This window comes from Felis catus, chromosome A1 (genome assembly GCF_018350175.1).
Source record: "Felis catus isolate Fca126 chromosome A1, F.catus_Fca126_mat1.0, whole genome shotgun sequence".
Lineage (NCBI taxonomy): Eukaryota > Metazoa > Chordata > Mammalia > Carnivora > Felidae > Felis > Felis catus.
Window position 1 is genome coordinate 29,380,015 of NC_058368.1, and position 18,275 is coordinate 29,398,289.

Genomic DNA, 18,275 nt, shown 5'->3' on the forward strand with positions numbered 1-18,275 from the left:
AAAATGTTTCACAAAATTAAAATCAATACATTTTCTTACAGCCATCAGAAAACTGGCTAGTCTTTACCAGAGAGACTAGTAAATACCGAGAACGTGTCAGCTTACCTGCTTAAATACAGAGAACGTGTCAGCTTACCTGCAGTAGAAGCCCTGCAGCCAGTACTGTAGGTAACAAAGGTAACTGACAAATCGCTGGAGGCTGAAGGTGGACTGCCTGAGTTACCAACTCCTGAGAGCCCAGTCTAAGGTGGGGTGGGGGCTGAGGGAGGACATGTTTCTTTGACTTTACCTCCTGGAGCACCACCAGTCCTCATAGTGAAGACCTGAGAAAAGTTCCCTCTGTTTGGCTCAGGGGGAGGGGGAAAATACCCATTTTGAAATATGCCTAGGGGGAAAAGAATCATTTTGAAATACCTTCAAGTGCATTGTTTTTCATAACAAAGGCCCACCATCAAGGGAAACTGCTTTATCAGAGCCTTAAGGAAGGTAGGAGAAGGGAAATTCCAACTCTAGCACCTTGGAGTCTTCCAGTATCACCTAAGTGGGGGAGAGAGGACGCTGACAAGCACTTATGAAGGTCACAACCCACTAAACACCGAGACTTAATCACCAGATAATAGGATGCTTCCCTTCCACTTTAGCACCACATCAACAGGGTCCCGGTATAGTAACAGTGCAAACAGCTGAAAGAATGAACCATGAGGCTCAGGCTGTATTTAAGAAGGAATTTCTAGGCCAAGACAACAGAGGAGAGAAAAACAAGGACATTATATCAAATTGAAACCTCTGACATCTACAGCTGTAGGAAACATTAAACACAGCCTAACTCCAAGGGAAACAAGCATAAAATCTCACAGGAAAGGCCTATTTACCTCACTTCTTTTTATCCAATATATCATGAATGGCTTTATATCATAGATATAAATATGGCAGAGATTTTAGAATTATGAGAAGTTTAAGATAACTCATGAAAATGCTAATGGCTCTAACGGAAAAAGTGGTCAACATACAAGAACAGAAGAGTGATGTAGAGAGAGATGGAAACAGAAGCAGAGAGAGAGAACCTCAAAAAAATCAAAAGGAGGTGCACCTGGCTCAGTCAGTTAAGCATCTGACTCTTGATTTTGGCTCAGGTCATGATCTCACAGTTCAGTTCATGGGTTCAAGTCCCACATGGGGCTCCATGCTGATAGTGCAGAGCCTACTTGGGATTCTCTATCTCTCCCTCTCTCTCTGCACCTTTCCTGCTTGCTCTCTCTCTCTCTCTCTCAAAAAAAAAATAATCATTTTAAAATATCAAAAGGAAATTCTATGAATAAGAAACATTGCACAAATGAAGAATGCCTTTGATGGGCTCATTAGTAGACTGGACATGGTCAAGTTAGCCATCAGTCAGCTTGAAGGTATGTCCATTGAAATCTCCCAGCGTGAAATGCAAAGAAATAAAAGAATGAAAAACAACACCACTGGAACAGAATATCTAAGAAGTATACGACACCAAGAGTAAATTCTAACGTAAGCTCTGGGCTTTGGGTGATTATGTGTCAATGTAGGTTCACCAGTTGTAACCAATGTACCACTCTGTTGAGGGATGTTGAAAACGGAAGGTATACATATGTGGGGGCAGGAGTACATAGGAAGTCTCTGTACCTTCTTTTCTTTTTTTTAAGGATTTTATTTTTTAAGTAATGTCTACACCCAATGTGAGGCTCCAACTCGCATCAGCGAGATCACAAGTCACATGCTCAACCGACTGAGCCAGCTAGGCACCCCTGTACCTTCTTTTCAATTTTGTTGTGAACCTAAAACCTTTCTTTAAAAATCCCCATTTTACATAAGAAGGTAGAGGTAGAGAGTTTAAATAGCTTGCCTAAAATTTTCCAAGGTCTGCCACGTACAAAGGCGGGACTGGCAGAATCCATCTGGCAATAGAACTTTATCTTTAACCAGTGCACTTTTTTTTCTGAATCTTGCTTCTTTTACCTAAAAATGTATGTTGCAGATCAATTCATAAAAGCACCTATAGAGTTCCTTTTAATTTAACCTGTTTTGTGTTGCTAGACCTTCAAGTTGTTTCTAATCTGATTTAGAAATAATGCTACATTAATCTTATACATGTCACTGCTGTCAATGTGAAATGAACAAACCTTTCAGAATTTCTAACAGTAAGAAAGAGTTTTATTTGAGCCCAAGTTAGGACAGTTGCCTGGGAAACACAGTCTTCACAAGGAAGAAAGTGCTTCAGAGAATGAACAGTTTTTACACAGTTATGTGCTTTTTTACATATTGTAACAGCTCATAAGATTATAGATTAGCAGATAGGCAGGAATCACAAGTTTTATCATAAAGGAATGCAGGGAGTAGAAGACTTGATCAATATCTCAAGGACAAGATGGTTTTCCTTTAGGCTACTCACTCACAAAGCAGATGTACAATGCATGTGTGGTGGGCCGTAAATCAGGCTTTTGATTTGAACAAAGTTAATATATATAATCATGTTGACTAAGAAAGAAATCTAAAATGGCTTCCCTTTATATCAGGTCTTAGAGTTTCTTTTTCATCATTTTCTCCTTTTGATCAATAATCTTTTGACAAAAAGCATTGAGGATCGTTATTTTGTCCCTCGATACTAGGGTGATTGCTTATCTGCCCTGGGTCCATCACGTCCCTTGATGCTAGGCCTGCTTTGGGTTACCTAGGAGTCTACGTGGGGGGAGAGATGTCAACAATATGTCCTTTAATAGGGGATATTATAATTATATATTTATTTTTTTAATGTTTATTTATTTTGATAGAGTTCAAGTGGGAGAGGGGCAGAGAGATATAGAGAATCCTAAGCAGGCTGAGAGCTGTCAGAGCTGAGCCCCACGCAGGGCTTGATCTCATGAACCATGAGATCACAACTTGAGCCGAAATCAAGAGCTAGATGCTCAACTGGCTGAGCCACCCAGGTACCCTGATATATATATATTTATATTTATTTAATATATATACTTATTATATATATTTATATTTAATATATATTTGTATATTTAATATATATTTATATTTAATATATATTTATTTACTTTGAAGGAGAGAAAGAGAACACGAGTTGGGGAGGGGCAAAGAGAGAGGACAGAGAGAATCCCAAGTGGGTTCTGGGCCTGCCGTCAGTGCAGAGCCCAAGGTGGGGCGCAAACTCACAAAGTGTGAGATCATGACCTGAGCCGAAGCTAAGAATTGGACACTTAACCTACTGAGCCATTCAGGTGTGCCATCAATGAAATGAAACTGTGTGCAAACACTGTATGTGTGCTTTGTGGTGAGTTTTGCCTTTACATTTTTTGGTAACACTTATAGCATAAGTATAGAAATAATATAAAAATCCAGTTAATAACATTCAAAGTAACTAATGAAGAGTAGGGACAGACATACATGACAAGAGAAGAATCTAAAAATATCCATTACATTTATTTTGATAATCTTAAATTAATTGAGTATCTGTTTACCTTTTTTATCTAGTTATTTGTACTTTATGATGTTTTATCTGATTGATTTAAAATAGTCATTAAGGGGCACCTGGGTGGCTCAGTTGGTTAAGTGTACAACTCTTGATTCAGCTCAGGTCATGATCTCATGGTTCCTGGTGTTGAGCCCTGCATCTGCTTGCGATTGTCTCTCTCTCTCTCTCTCTCTCTCTCAAAATAAATAAATGAACTTAAAAAATAAATAGATAAAAATAAAAAATAGTCATTAAATTTTATGTTATTATAAATAAGTAATCATTTCTCTGATTAGTTTCCATAGATATTACATCTTGTGGTGGTTGTAATTCTATCTCCCAGAACATTTGGTTATTAATATCAATATTAGTATAATTTTTGTTAGAGTCAGGCAATTCTATTCGAGGTGTAAAGCCAATCTTATAGTATATAGCAGTAGCGTTATAATAAAAACTACTCTGGTCACACAATAAATCAAGGAGTAATACAGAAGTGTTTTGTAAACCTTCCCAACAAAATCTTCCTTTTTCCCATATACTGTGTGTTAGTTTGTATAGGCATAGCCATTACGGACCAAGTTGGAGTGAATTCAGGGTTCCATTGTTGTTCAGGGAATAATCATATATCTTGCCTGAATTCACAGATGTCTGTATATAATGGAATCCAATAAGAATCATTGGCTAATAAGGCTATCTTCCTCTAGTCAGAAGAACTCTGGTGGTATTTACAATAGTTTCTTTCCCTATTATCGTGTTGAAATAAGTCTGGTTGGCCATAAATTTGGCTATTAAGGAGGTAAACATTATAAAAGTTACAGAAGTCTTTAATGATTTGCCACACATTAGGAAAGCATACATTTTGGGTTTCTGCAGTTAATAAAGAAGGTCACGGACCCATATTTACCTCAGAACCTTATGGGTTGTATGGTAGAGTTAGATCTCAGAGGTGGCTGAATCCACCAAGTTATTCCTTCAGTAGCATCTCTGACAGATAGCCATTGTTTTTTTCTTATTTTGTTTCAGGCCGTTCCATCCACACAATGTGAGTACATTTGGATATTTTGGCATGTTGGACAAGCTGTTGCTCAGTTTCTCCCATTGTTGTAGCTGGGGGGCTTACTTCAATTATCACCTAAGTTTATAGAGATACAATTGTCAATCTGTTAAGTGTTATATATAAAACAGGTTAAATGTGACTTAGGTAATGTTTCTTTCTTTTTTTTAAGATCCATAGAGCAGAAATGATCTTTTTTAAAAAAATTAAGTTTATTTATTTTTGAGAGAGAGACAGAGAGAGTGAGTGGGGGAGGGGCAGAGAGAGGGGGAGAGAGAGCATCCTGTCAGCACACAGCCCCATGTGGGGCTCCAACTCACAAACCATGAGGTCATGACCTCAGCTGAAACCAATAGTTGGATGCTTAACTGACTGAGCCACCCAGGCACCCCCTGATCTTTTTGTAAAAAATGTTTATTTATTTATTTTTGTGAGAGAGAGAGAACATGCAAGGGAGGGGCAAAGAGAGAGGGAGGCAGAGAACCCAAAGAGGGCTCTGCGCTGACAGCAGGGAGTCTGATGTGGGGCTCCAACTCACAAACTGCGAGGTCATGACCTGAGCCAAAGTCTGACACGTAACTGACTGAGCCACCCAAGCACCCCTAATATTACAATTCTAAAAGAAGAATGGAAATATAGGCCTGGTCCTGAATCTTGGGAAAAGTGGTCTACCCTGATGTCATCTACTTCTCATGGTAGTTTGTAGCTTGAATGTCTCTGATGATCTTTGAGTGGCCCACTGAGCAACAGGCACAAAGATTGATGCTGCATGAACTACTGCAGTAATTTCTTTACATCAAGGTGTTTGTATTTGAAATTTTCAGGGCTTCAGGGAAAAGGGCAGTTTTAGTTCTCAAATGATTCCAAGTTAGAAAGGTGGGAGGAAAATCAACGTGTTGGTTTGGACAGCTGTAGCCTGGCATTGGAGAACACTGCTAGAAGAAGTCAGGATCTAGTCTAGTGCACAGTGAATAGTATTAAAATCTAATATCTACAAAGATGTGTTGTTGAAACATTTTTTTTCTTTTATCACCCTCATTTTTACCCAAAAGAGCCAAATTAAGACTGATTTGTTTGTAATCAGTTCTAATCAACATGGCCTCATTATTTACATAAGCACAGGAAGAATAGTGATTGACCATATAAGTTCTTTTGGATCTGCTTTGCTGGAACTTTTTATAAGCAATTTTAGGTTGAACTTTTAATAGCCTCTCAAGACCAGAAGCCGAGCCGAATTCTTTTTTTTTTCTAAAAAAATTTTTTAATGTTTATTTATTGTTGAGAGAGGGAGAGAGAGAGCGTGAGCAGGGTAGGGGCAGAGAGAGAGGGAGACACAGAATCTGAAGCAGGCTCCAGGCCCTGAGCTGTCAGCGCAGAGCGTGACGTGGGGCTCGAACTCGTGAACTGTGAGATCGTGACCTGAGCTGAAGTCGGACGCTTAACCGACTGAGCCACCCAGGTGCCCCCAAGCCGAATTCCTGCTGTCGGGTTTGCCTGCAATACCTGTAGATATGGGGGAATTCCTCTTCTTGAGGTCTCCAAAATATTGTGAGGTTTCTGCACCTGCCAGGACGTGACATTTTTTACTCACCTGGTAAGGCTGGGGGAACTCTGTAAGCAAAATATCAGGCTGATATTTCCAAGGGGCTTTGTTGGATCCATAAAGTCAGCTTTAATTCCTTAAAGCTGTCTGGTCATATCTGAGTCTATGCATGTCTTTCCCAGATATGACATTCCAGTCAAAGCCTTGGTAACATAACCAGTGTTTCCAATGGTGTCTTGTTACAAGGAAAACAGATTCTTACTGAATATTAGCAAATAATTGTAATTGCCATGAAAGAAAGAATACTCACTGGGAGTTTCTGAATTCTGGAAGGTAAATGTTTCAATTTGTTCACAAAGGAATACTTTACCCTATCTCCGTAAGTCATAAATGTCTTACGAGAAAAAGTTTCCTTAAATCTGGAAGAGCAGATCTTCTAATAAGACGACCAGCAATGTTTCATTTTTTATTTTATTTTTTAATGTTTATTTATCTTGAAAGAGAGAGAGAGAGAAAGAGTGGGGGGAGGGGGAGAGAGAGAGGGAAAGAGAGAGAGAATCCAAGCAGGCTCTGCACTGTCAGCACAGAGCCAGATGTGGGACTCAATCTCATGAACTGTGAGATCGTGATCTGAACTAAAATCAAGAGTCAGACGCTTAACCAACTGACCACCCAGGCATCCCGGACCAGCAATGTTTCAAACAAAAGTGGTCACGACTATAATCATCTTTCTTAATTTATTCAGTTTCATGTTACTAATATTTGTTCTGTTTGAATGCAGCTTTTCCTTTAGATTTGCAAATTCCTACTCAGCTTAGTTTTATTGCTTTAAATATATCAGAAACCAGAGTTTGTCAAAAAGTTTCATGAATCTGCTTGAAGAGGAAACACGTTTTGCAAGAGCATCAGAACAATAACACTAAATGACAAAAGACTAAAAAATGGCCATGGTTAAAGATCTGATGAGTGTTCGTAATAATGCATTTGACAAGGAAATTCAGTTATTTCTGTGACACACGCGTTTTAATCATTAGATGACCTTACTTACACCAGAACATATTAAAACTTCAAGAATTTCATATAATTTCTAAAACAGTTACAGCATTTACCCATACAATATAACGTAAGAAGGTGTCTCATTAGTTGTTTGACAGTGCTTCCCATGTAACTTACCATACAAAGTAAACAAGCCTGATTAGTCAAAATGACTTCATTTGGAATTCGAATCTTGGGAAGTTTTGTTAAAAACCTCAGAAGGTTTTAAAGCACATACCTAAGTGGGATTACAGATCATTAAAAAACTTAATTAAAAAAAATTTTTTTTTAATTTTTATTTCTGAGAAAGAGAGAGAGAGACAGAGCATGAGTCGGGGAGGGTCCGAGAGAGAGAGGGAGACACAGAATCCAAAGGAGACTCCAGGCTCTAAGCTGTCAGCACAGAGCCGGACACAGGGCTCCAAATGGGAGATCGTCACCTGAGCCGAAGTCAGATGCCCAGCCGAGTGAGCCACCCAAGCGCCCCAAAAAACTTAATTTTTAATTATCTATATAACCAAGGTGGCAGTAAGAGATTCAAAAGGCAAATACAGAAGGTTATCTAGTTCTTAGCAAAACTTAGATCCTTTTAATATTCAGTTTTAACTTCCTCACATAATTAAAGACCTGACAAAGACAAAGCATAGAAAGTTCTTGGGGGTTTTTTGGAGGGGAGTGGGGGCAGATAAAAACTTTACTTATAATTTCTTATCAAAAGCAGACCAACAATCCAAGAAAACAGAGAGAAAGGTTAAATCTCAATCTTCTATCAATGTACATTTAACACTCATTCATTCCAATTTTATTTAGCCCTTACCACGCATAAAATTCTTCTCCAAAGATTTCCCTTTACAAACTTTCTACAACTTTCTTTTTCATTTAGATTTTGTCCTAAGTCTTCTTTCTCTAAACAACCAGCCTTATTTAGGACAAACTTGCTTTCTTTTCCCTCGTTTCCCTTTTCCTCATACCTTCTTTCTTATCAAAAACACATCTTATTTTTCCTGCAGATGGAGTTGTTTCCCTTATCATTTCTAGCAGTCTCCACGACATTTATCAGGATTTTAACTTTGAGAAACCTCAGACTCCACTGAAAACTAAATAGTAACCAATTGTGAACTGTTACACCAGAATTCCTTAGATTGGAAATTTATGAATACATTTTTTAATTTCTAGAAACATATTTTTTCCCCATCATACAATCTTTCAATTAAGTACAAAGCATGTTTATCAACAGACCCGAGTATCCTCCAGTTTCTCTGCAATAAGAGGCCAAAGCAGACAAACCTAAGGTCAGTAATCAGGTACTTTAGTATTCTTAGTTGGAAAAGACTTAGATACCTAGATACCCAATGAATTCAGCCCAATTTACCATTTAATTTAGCAGAACTTCAAAGTTTCAGGCTACCAAAGATTTTGAAAGCTATAAAACTTTTTATTTATTTAACCTATTTGCTCATACAGTTATGCATGAAAACCTCATGAGACAGACAAAACCAACCATCATTTTAAGTCATTTTTTGCTGACAATTTGGAACAGAGATAATGCAAGCTTATTTGACCTTTAGTATATTTTGATAGAATAGCTTTATATTTAATGCTAGTAAATCTAAAGACATGTCTGTTTTAATTAAACAACAAACTTAAACTCATTTTTTTCTTTTTGAGTTTATTTTGAAAGAGAGAGAGGGAGAGAGGGAGAGAGAGAGAGAGAGCGCGCTCATGGGGGAGGAGCAGAGAAAGAGAGGGAGAGAATCTGAAGCAGGGTCCTTGCTGTCAGCACAGAGCCCAAAGTGGGGCTCGATCTCACAAACCATGAGATTATCACCCAGCGGAAATCAAGAGTCAGATGATTAATCAACGGAGCCACTTAGGTGCCCCCAAACTTACACTAGTTTTAATTATTGAATTTTTTCTTACATCCTATGAACTTGAAACACATTTGTGTTAGTCTCTTTCTGAGCTTTAGAATGCACAATTCCTGTAAACATTTGACTTTAAAACAATTAAATAGAGCTCTTTTACAAACTAATTTTAACAATACCATCTGGACATAGAAAAAATATCTCACATTTATAACACACACATACACAAACGAGGTGCAAACAAAATCTAGTCTTTGTTTCATTAATATTTGTGAAGAGGACATTAAAAGTGCAATTTCCAAATCTTTCTCTTTATTTTGTTAGGAAAAGTAATAAAACTCAAAATCAAATAGAAAGACTATTCTTTTCTCCAATTCTCCACTATTTTTTGGTGAGAATACCATTTTTTCCCACACCAGTAAGTATGTCATCAGGAATTGTAGTTCTTACAAGTAAAACATAGTTTCTATATTTTTTTTTCAGAAAAAAAAAATTTTAAGTAGTTCTCTGTCCAATGCGGGGCTTAAACTTATGACCCTGAGATCAAGAGTCACATGCTCCACAGACTGAGCCAGCCAGGCACTCCCAGAAATTTTTTTAATTAAGCTTTTAATTATAATTCTAATATTTTTTTAAATTCCAGTATTGTTCACATACAGTGTTATATTTTTTTTTTAATCCAAGCTAGTTAACATATAGTGTATTAATGGTTTCAGGAGAATTTAGTGATTCATCACTTACATATAACACCCAGTGTTCATCCCAACAAGTGCCTTCTTAATGCCCATCATCCATTTAGCCCATCCCCTCACCCAACACCCTTACAGCAACCCTCAGTTGTTTATTCTCTGTATTTATGAGTTCTTATGGTTTGCCTCCCTCTGTTTTTATCTTACTTTTCCTTCCCTTCCCCTATGTTCATCGGTTTTGTTTCTTATATTCTACTTATGAGCGTAATCACATGATACATTTCTTTGACTTATTTCACTTGGCATACACTCTAGTTCCATCCACAATGTTGCAAATGGCAAAATTTCATTCTTTTTGGTCGCTGAGTAATATTCCATTGTGTATATATTCCACATCTTCTTTATCCATTCATCCATCGATGGGCATTTAGGCTCTTTCCAAACTTTGGCTATTGGTGATAGTTCTGCTGTAAACATTGGGGTGCATGAGTCCCTTTGAATCAACATTTTTGTATCCTTTGGATAAATACCTATTAATGCAATTGCTGGATTGTAGGGTAGTTATATTTTCAATTTTTTGAGGAGCCTCCATACTACTTTCCAGAGTGGCTGCCCTAATTTGCATTCCCACCAGCAGTGCAAAAGATATCCTCTTTCTCCGCATCCTTGCCAACATCTGTTATTTTCTGAGTTGTTAATTTTAATCATTCTGAGGTGGTATCTCATTGTGGTTTTGATTTGTACTTTCCTGATGATGAGTGATGTTGAGCATCTTTTCATGTGTCTGTTAGGCATCTGGATGTCTTCTTTGGAAAAGTGTTCACATTCTTTTGCCCGTTTCTTCACTGGATTATTTGTTTTTTGGGGTGTTAAGTTTGGTGAGTTCTTTATAGATTTTGGATACTAACCCTTTATCCGATATGTCATTTGCAAATTCTTTTCCCATTCCATTCGTTGCCTTTTAGTTTTGTTGATTATTTCCTTCACTGTGCAGAAGCTTTTTATCTTCTTAAGAAGTTGCTGTGGCTGAGGTGAAAGAGGTTGCTGCCTGTTTTCTCCCCTAGGATTTTGATGGTTTCCTGTCTTACATTTAGGTCTTTCATCCACTTTGAGTCTATTTCTCTGTAAGGGGTAAGAAAGTGGTCCAGGTTCATTCTTCTGCATGTCGCTGTCCAGTTTTCCCAGCACCATTTGCTAAAGAAACTGTCTTTTTTCCATTGGATATTCTTTACTGCTTTGTCAAATACTAGTTGGCCATAGATTTGTGGGTCCATTTCTGGGTTTTCTATTTTCTTCTATTGATCTATGTGTCTGCTTTTATGTCAGTACCAGACTGTCCTGATGATTACAGCTTTGTAATACAGCTTGAAGTCCAGCATTGTGATGCCCCCAGCTTTGGTGTATTAATTTCATGTATACAACATAGTGATTTAACCACTGTGTACATTAGTCAGTGCTCACCGTAAGTGCACTTTTTAATCCCTATTACCTATTTCACCCATCCCCCCACCTACCACCCCTCTAGTGACCATCAGTTCTCTATAGTTAAGAGTCTGTTTCTTGATTTGTCTCTCTCCCCTTTCCCCCCCTTGTTCCTTTGTTTCTTAAATTCCACATATGAGTGAAATCATATGATATTTGTCTCTCTCTGACTGATTTAAATCTTAGTGTTAATTATACTCTCTAACTTCATCCATGTTATTGCAAATGGCAAGATTTCATTCATTTTAATGGCTGAATAATATTCTACTGTATATCTGTCTTTTATTAAAGCAAATCTAATCATAAGATAGCATTATAATTTATGGATCCATTTATTAGTCTTTTCCCATTTTCTAACCTAACATGGCTGGTTTTGTCCAAAGTTGCCAAAAGTTGCAGAAACAAATAAACCAAATGAAGCCCGGAGTGCCTCTGTGAGCATTGGTTCCTCCCAGAAGCCAGGGGCTTCACTGACTGAACCAAATGGCTTCCTAGTTTCTGGTTGCTTGGTCTTATGGCCAGTTTTCTCTAACTGTGCATGCAAGAAAACGAATGCAGACATGTCAAAAGAACCCTCTTTGGGCCATCTGAGACTCAAGCTATTAGTTAAAATTTCCCCGTTAGGTAAGCACTTCCACGTAGAGACTCTATGTGTGTTGTGTGTATACCCGCCAGAGTCCCTGTGAATTGTTGTTGGTTTCCTGGGAGCTGTTTGGCCTTTAAAGCTCAATTGTCTCCCTATTCATTTTAGTTTCAGTTTTGGAATAAGGTTTGAGCAAAATCTAAGGATGGTGAGTATGGTGGATTGAGAGGGTGCCGTTTGTGAGTGTCCCTTCCTCACAGCCATGATACATTCTCTGATGTGCCTTGGTTTCTCTCAGTAAGACCTAAGACTATCAAGGGGCCTCGGAGCATTGGATAATCAGTTCTCACGTGTGTGTCCTTGGACAAGCCCATCATCAATTACCTTATGAGATGGGAAATTCCTATGGGACCACTATGGGTTTTGAGTACATCCGCTGTGCTTTCAGTCACCCGAAAGTACTGTTCAGCTTGAAGAAGCAAGTGTCACTCCTCTTCAGAGCTGAATCATTCAGTCTCTCCTATTTCTAGCCAGAAAATTTACTCAGGCCTTATACAAAAAACATCAATTCGTATAATGCCAAATTAAAACAACCAACCCATCACCTCCAACCTCTCTAGGTTATTCCCACCTAGAGATTGTTACTGATAACCCTGAACAGCTCAAGGATCATCAACTCAAATTGAGGAGGACCAGATATCAGGAGAACTCACTGACATACCTGTGAGGTGCTGAGAAGTAGGAAGGGCACAAAGGGGCCCATGTTGGGACCAGGCACAGAGTTCCAGATAACCCCCAGGTGTCGTCAGGTGAGGTGCTCTGATATCCTGCCAACGATGACAAGAAATGTCAATGCAAATTGGATAGACCTTGTAGAATCTCTAAAAGTAAGACAGTTTTATTCGAGCCCAAGTTAGGACAGTTGCCCGGGAAACACACTCTTCACAGGGAACAAAGTGCTCCAGAGAATGAACAGGTTTCACAGTTACGTGCTTTTTTACATATTGTAAAAGCTCAAAAGATGTGCTCCAGGGCAAGCCCTTTGCTATCTCTAAGAAAGGAGGGGCCAGCAAGCTTTTAAGACCTCAAAACATCTGTGAAATACAGAAAAAAATTAATGTATGTATTTTAACTAGCAGTGTATAAGATTCCTCCAGAATGGACCTCGTGGAGCCAAACGTCATAAAGGTTACCCACTGTATCCACAGTCTTGACATGCTCAGGAAAAAAAGTCCACAGTGATCATTGCAGAGCAGTGAGAGATTATCGGGACTTTTTTTTTTTTTTTACTTCTTTATTATTTGGGGTTTTATATTCATAATAATATATATTATTTACGATCAATGTACACATATATTAAAAATATGAAATAATTGGTGATGGTAGAAATGATGATATGAAATATTTAACTTCTTGAAAAATCCAGGTAATTTAAAGCTCGTATGTTCTCTAATCTTTCTTTTTTTTAAACAAATTTTTATGTTTATTTATTTTGAGAGAGAGATAGAGTAAATGCACACACAAGTGGAAGAGGCGCAAAGGGAGAAGGAGAGAGAGAATCCCAAGCAGGCTCCACACTGTCAGCACAGAGTCCTACATAGGGCTTGAATTCACAAACTGTGAGATCATGACCTGAGCTGAGATCAAGAGTCAGACATTTAACCAACTGAGCCACCCAGGTGCCCTTCTAATCTTTCAAAGCAAATAGAAAAGTACTGTTTTTACCGATTTGATTCCTTACATTTTTGACAACAGTGTTTTCTGAGCAATTTGTTTTTGTTTTGTTTTTTTTTATAATGTTTTATCTGAATTTTATTTTTAAAAATTTATCTGAATGTTTTTGTTAACAAATTAGCTGAACCAGAATATACCTTGTGCATTTCTCTGAAATTTTATTTTATTTTATTATTTTTTAATTAATAATTCATTCTTTAATTTACATTCAAGTTAGTTAGCATATGGTGCAACAATGATTTCAGGAGTAGATTCCTTAATGCTCCTTACCCATTTAGCCCATAGCCCATTCCCTGAGCAATTCTTAAAACTAGTTCAACGTAAGATTTACTTCCAAACTTCTGAGAATACCGTCTTTTTTATTTTCTTTTTTACAATTAACATGGGGTTTGAACTCATGACCCCAAGATTAAGAGTCATATGTTCTACTGACTGAGCCAGCCAGGCACCTGGAGAATCCCTCTTATTCCAAAGGTAAAGGAAATAATTTAAAGAATGCATCAGAGAGAACTACTATATGATGAAGTGTGGTTTTATATTTATTTTTTATTTCAAGTTTTTATTTTAATTCCAGTACTGTTAACACACAATGATATATTAGTTTCAGGTGTACAGTGTAGTGATTCAACCTTTCCATACTTCACCCTGTGCTCATCTGGACAAGGGCACTTCTTAATCCTGATTACTTATTTAAAAGACTCCCACCCCTCCCCTCTGGTAATCATCAGTTTGTTCTCTATAATTGAGTCCCTTTCTTGGGGCACCTGGGTGGCTCAATCAGTTAAATGTTTGCCTCTTGATTTGGGCTCAAGTCATGATCTTGCAGTTCATGGGTTCACGTCCTGTGTCGGGCTCTGCACTGGCAGCGTGGAGCCTGCTTGGGATTCTCTCTCTCTCTCTCTCTCTCTCTCTCTCTCTCTCTCTCTTTCTCTCTGCCCTTCTCCCACCTGTGTTCTCTCTCTCAAAACAAATGAATAAACTTAATTAAAAAACAGAGTCCCTTTATTGTTTCTCTTTTTTTCCCCCTTGCTTGTTTTTTTTTTCTTAAATTTTACATATGAATGAAATCGTACGGTATTTGTCTTTCTCTGACTTATTTCACTTGGCATAATATTCTCTAGCTTCATCCATGTCTCTGCAAATGGAAATATTTCATTCTTTTTTTATGACTGAATAATATTCCATAATAATTCCATAATATAACTGAATAATATTATGACTGAATAATAATGATACACACACACACACACACACACACACACACACACACACACACACATCCATCTTCTTTATCCATTTATCAATTGATGGATAGTTGGGTTGCCTCCATAACTTGGCTATTGTAAAAAATGCTGTAGTAAACATAGGGGTGCATGTACCTGTTTGAATTAATGTTCTTGTATTTTGGGGGTAAATACCCAGTAGCGCCATTGCTGGATCATAAGATAGTTCCATTTTTAACTTTTTTTTTTTTTAAAGTAAGCTCTGTGCCCAATGTGGCACTTGAATCCAAGACCCTGAGATCAAGAGGTGCATGCTCTATCTGAACCAGCCAAGCACTCCACTATTTTTAACTTTTTGAGGAATCTCCATACTGTTTTCCACAGTGGCTGCACCAGTTTGCATTTCCACCAATAGCACACAAGGGTTCCCCTTTCTCCACAACCTCGTCAACACCTGTTGTTTCTTGTGTTTTTGATTTTAGCCATTCTGACACATGAGAGATGATATCTCATTCTCATTTTGATTTGCATTTCCCTGATGATCAGGGATAATGAGCATATTTTCATGTGTCTGTTGGCCATCTGTATGTCTTCTGGAGAAGTGTCTGTTCATATCTTCTGCCCAATTTTAAATTGATTAGTTGTTTTTTCAGTGTTGAGTTTTATAAGTTCTTTATATATTTTGGATACTAGGACTTTATTGGATATGTCATTTGCAAATATCTTCTCCCATTCCATAGGCTGCCTTTTAGTTTTGTTGATTGTTTCCTTTGCTGTGCAGAAAGTTTTTATTTTGAGGTAATCCCAATAGTTTATTTTTGCTTTTGTTTCTTTTGCCTCAGGAGACATGTCTCGAAAGAAGTTTCTATGGTCCATGTCAAAGAAGTTACTGGCTGTGTTCTCTTCTAGGATTTTTACGGTTTCAGGTCTCACGTTTAGGTCTTTAATCCATTTGAATTTATTATTTTGTAAAAAAGTGGCCAAGTTTCTTTCTTTTGCCTGTAGTTGACCAGTTTTCCCAACTCCGTTTGCTGAAGAGACTGTCTTTTTCCCATTGTATATTCTTTCCTGCTTTGTCGAAGATTGACCATATAATTGTGGGTTTATTTTTGGGTTTTCTATTCTGTTCTATTGACATGTGTGTCTATTCGGCCAGTATCATAATGTTTGGATTACTACAGCTTTGTAGTATAACTTGAAGTCCAATATTGTGATACCTCCAGTTTTGCTTTTCTTTTTCTTTTTCAAGATTGCTTTGGCTATTCAGGGTCTTTTGTGGTTCCATACAAATTTTAGGATTGTTTGTTCTAGTTTTGTGAGAAGTACTGTTGGTATTTTGATAAGGATTGCAATAAATGTGGAGATTGCTTTGGATAGTATAAACATTTTAATAATATTCCTCTAATCCATGAGCATGGAATATTTTTCCATTTCTTTGTGTCTTCTTCAATTTCTTTCATCGGTGTTTTATAGTTTTCTGAGTACAGGTTCTTCATCTCTTCGGTTAGGTTAGATTTATTCCTAGGTTTCTTATTTTTGGTACAATTGTAAATGGGATTGTTTTCTTAATTTTATTTTCTGATGCTTCATTATTGGTATATAGAAATGCAACAGCTTTCTGTACCTTGATTTTTTTTATCCAGGGACTTTACTGAATTCATTTATCAGTTACAGGATTTTTTTGGTGGAGTCTTTTGGGTTACCTGTATATAGTATCATGTCATCTGTAAATAATAAAAGTTTTACTTCTTCCTTACCCATGTGGATGCCTTTTATTTCTTTTTCTTCTATGATTGCTGTGGTTAGGACTTCCAGTACTATGTTGAATAAAAGTGGTGAGAATGGACATCCTTGTTTTGTCCCTGACCTTAGGGGAAAAGCTCTCAGGTTTTCCCCCATTGAATTTGATTTTGCTGTGGGTTTTCAATATGTGGCCTTTATTATGTTGAAGTATGTTTCCTCTAAACCTTCTTTGTTGACGGTTTTTATCATGAATGTTGTACTTTGTCAAATGCTTTTTCTGTACCTATTGAAATGATCATATGGTTTTTATCCTTATTTTTTATTGATGTGATGTATCGTGTTGATTGGCTTGCGAATACTGGACCACCCTCAGAACCCCAGAATAATTCCCACTAGATCGTGGGATGGTTTTTGAATGTATTATTGAATTCACTTTAGTAGTATTTTATTGAGAATTTTTGCATCTATTTTCATCAGGGATATTGGCCTGTAGTTTTCTTTTTTAGTGGTATCTTTATCCAGTTTGGATATCAGGGTAATGGCATCATAGAATGAATTTGGAAGTTTTCCTTCCTTTTCTAATTTTTGGAATAGTTTGAAAAAAATAAGTATTAACTCTTTTTTAAATATTTGATAGAATTTGCCTGTGAAGCCATCTAGCCATGGACTTTTGCTAAGAGTTTTTTGATTACTGATTCAATACCTTTGTTGCTTATCTTTCTGTTGATATTTTCTTTCTTTTTCAGTTTTGGTAGTTTATATATTTCTAGAAATTTATTCATTTCTTCTAAGTTGTCCAGTTTGTTGGCATATAGTTTTTCATAATATTATGATTATTTGTATTTCTGTTGGTGTTGGCTGTTATTTCTGCTCTCTCATTTGTGATTTTATTTGAGTCCTTTCTCTTTTTTTCTTGATAAGCCTGGCTAGAGGTTTATCAATTTTGTTAATTTTTTTCAAATAACCAACTCCTGGATTCGTTGATCTGTTCCATTGGTTTTTTTTTTTTAATGTTTTTTTGTTATCATTTTTTTTTTAATTTTTGAGAGAGAGAGAGAGAGAGACAGAACACAAACAGGGGAGGAGCAGAAAGAGAGAGGGAAACACAGAATCTGAAGCAGGCTCCAGGCTCTGCGCTGTCAGCACACAGAGCCTGACTCAGGACTCGAACCCATGAACTGTGAGATTATGACCTGAGCCAAGGTGAGGTGCTTAAATGACTGAGCCACCCAGGTGTCCCTGTTCTGTTTTTTGTTTGTTTGTTTGTTTTTGTTTTTGTTTTTAGTTTCTATATCATTCATTTGTTTCTGCTCTAATCTTTATTATTTCCTTCCTTCTGCTGGTTTTAGGTTTTATTGTTCTTTCTGTAGCTCTTTTAGGTGTAAGGGTAGATTGTTTATATGAGATTTATCTTACTACTTAAGTTAGACCTATACTGCTTTTATAAACTTCCCTCTTAGAACTGCTTTTGTTGCATCCCAGAGGTTTTGGATCATTGTGCTTTCGTTTTTATGTTTCCATGTATTTTTAATTTCTTCTTTTATTTGGTTGATCCATTTGTTGTTTAGCAGCATGTTATTTAAACTCCATGTATTTGTGTTCTTTCCAGGTTTTTTTCTTGTGGTTCATTTTTAGTTTCATAGCATTGTGTTCAGAAAAGATGCATGGTATGATTTCAATCTTTTTCAATTTGTGAGACTTGTTTTGTGGCCTAAAATGTTACTGTTTCTGGAGAATGTTCTATGTGCACTTGAAAAGAATGTGTATTCTGTTTTAGGATGGAATGTTCATAATATATCTGTTAAATCCATCTGTTCCAGTGTGTCACTCAAAGGTATTG

General features: G+C 37.1%; 1 protein-coding gene and 1 long non-coding RNA gene across 2 annotated transcripts in view; one reads left to right on the forward strand and one right to left on the reverse strand.

Moving 5' to 3' along the window:
* Positions 1 to 18,275, forward strand: part of LOC123384317 — a 37,894-nt gene that overhangs the window by 10,729 nt on the left and 8,890 nt on the right. The gene's annotated exons all lie outside the window — the stretch shown is intronic.
* Positions 12,526 to 18,275, reverse strand: part of WBP4 (WW domain binding protein 4) — a 76,999-nt gene continuing 71,249 nt past the window's right edge. Inside the window, exon 10 of the mRNA XM_045053686.1 lies at positions 12,526 to 12,562. Within this exon, the coding sequence (XP_044909621.1) occupies positions 12,541 to 12,562 (22 nt within the window). The 3' untranslated portion in view covers positions 12,526 to 12,540. The remainder of the gene's footprint in view (positions 12,563 to 18,275) is intronic.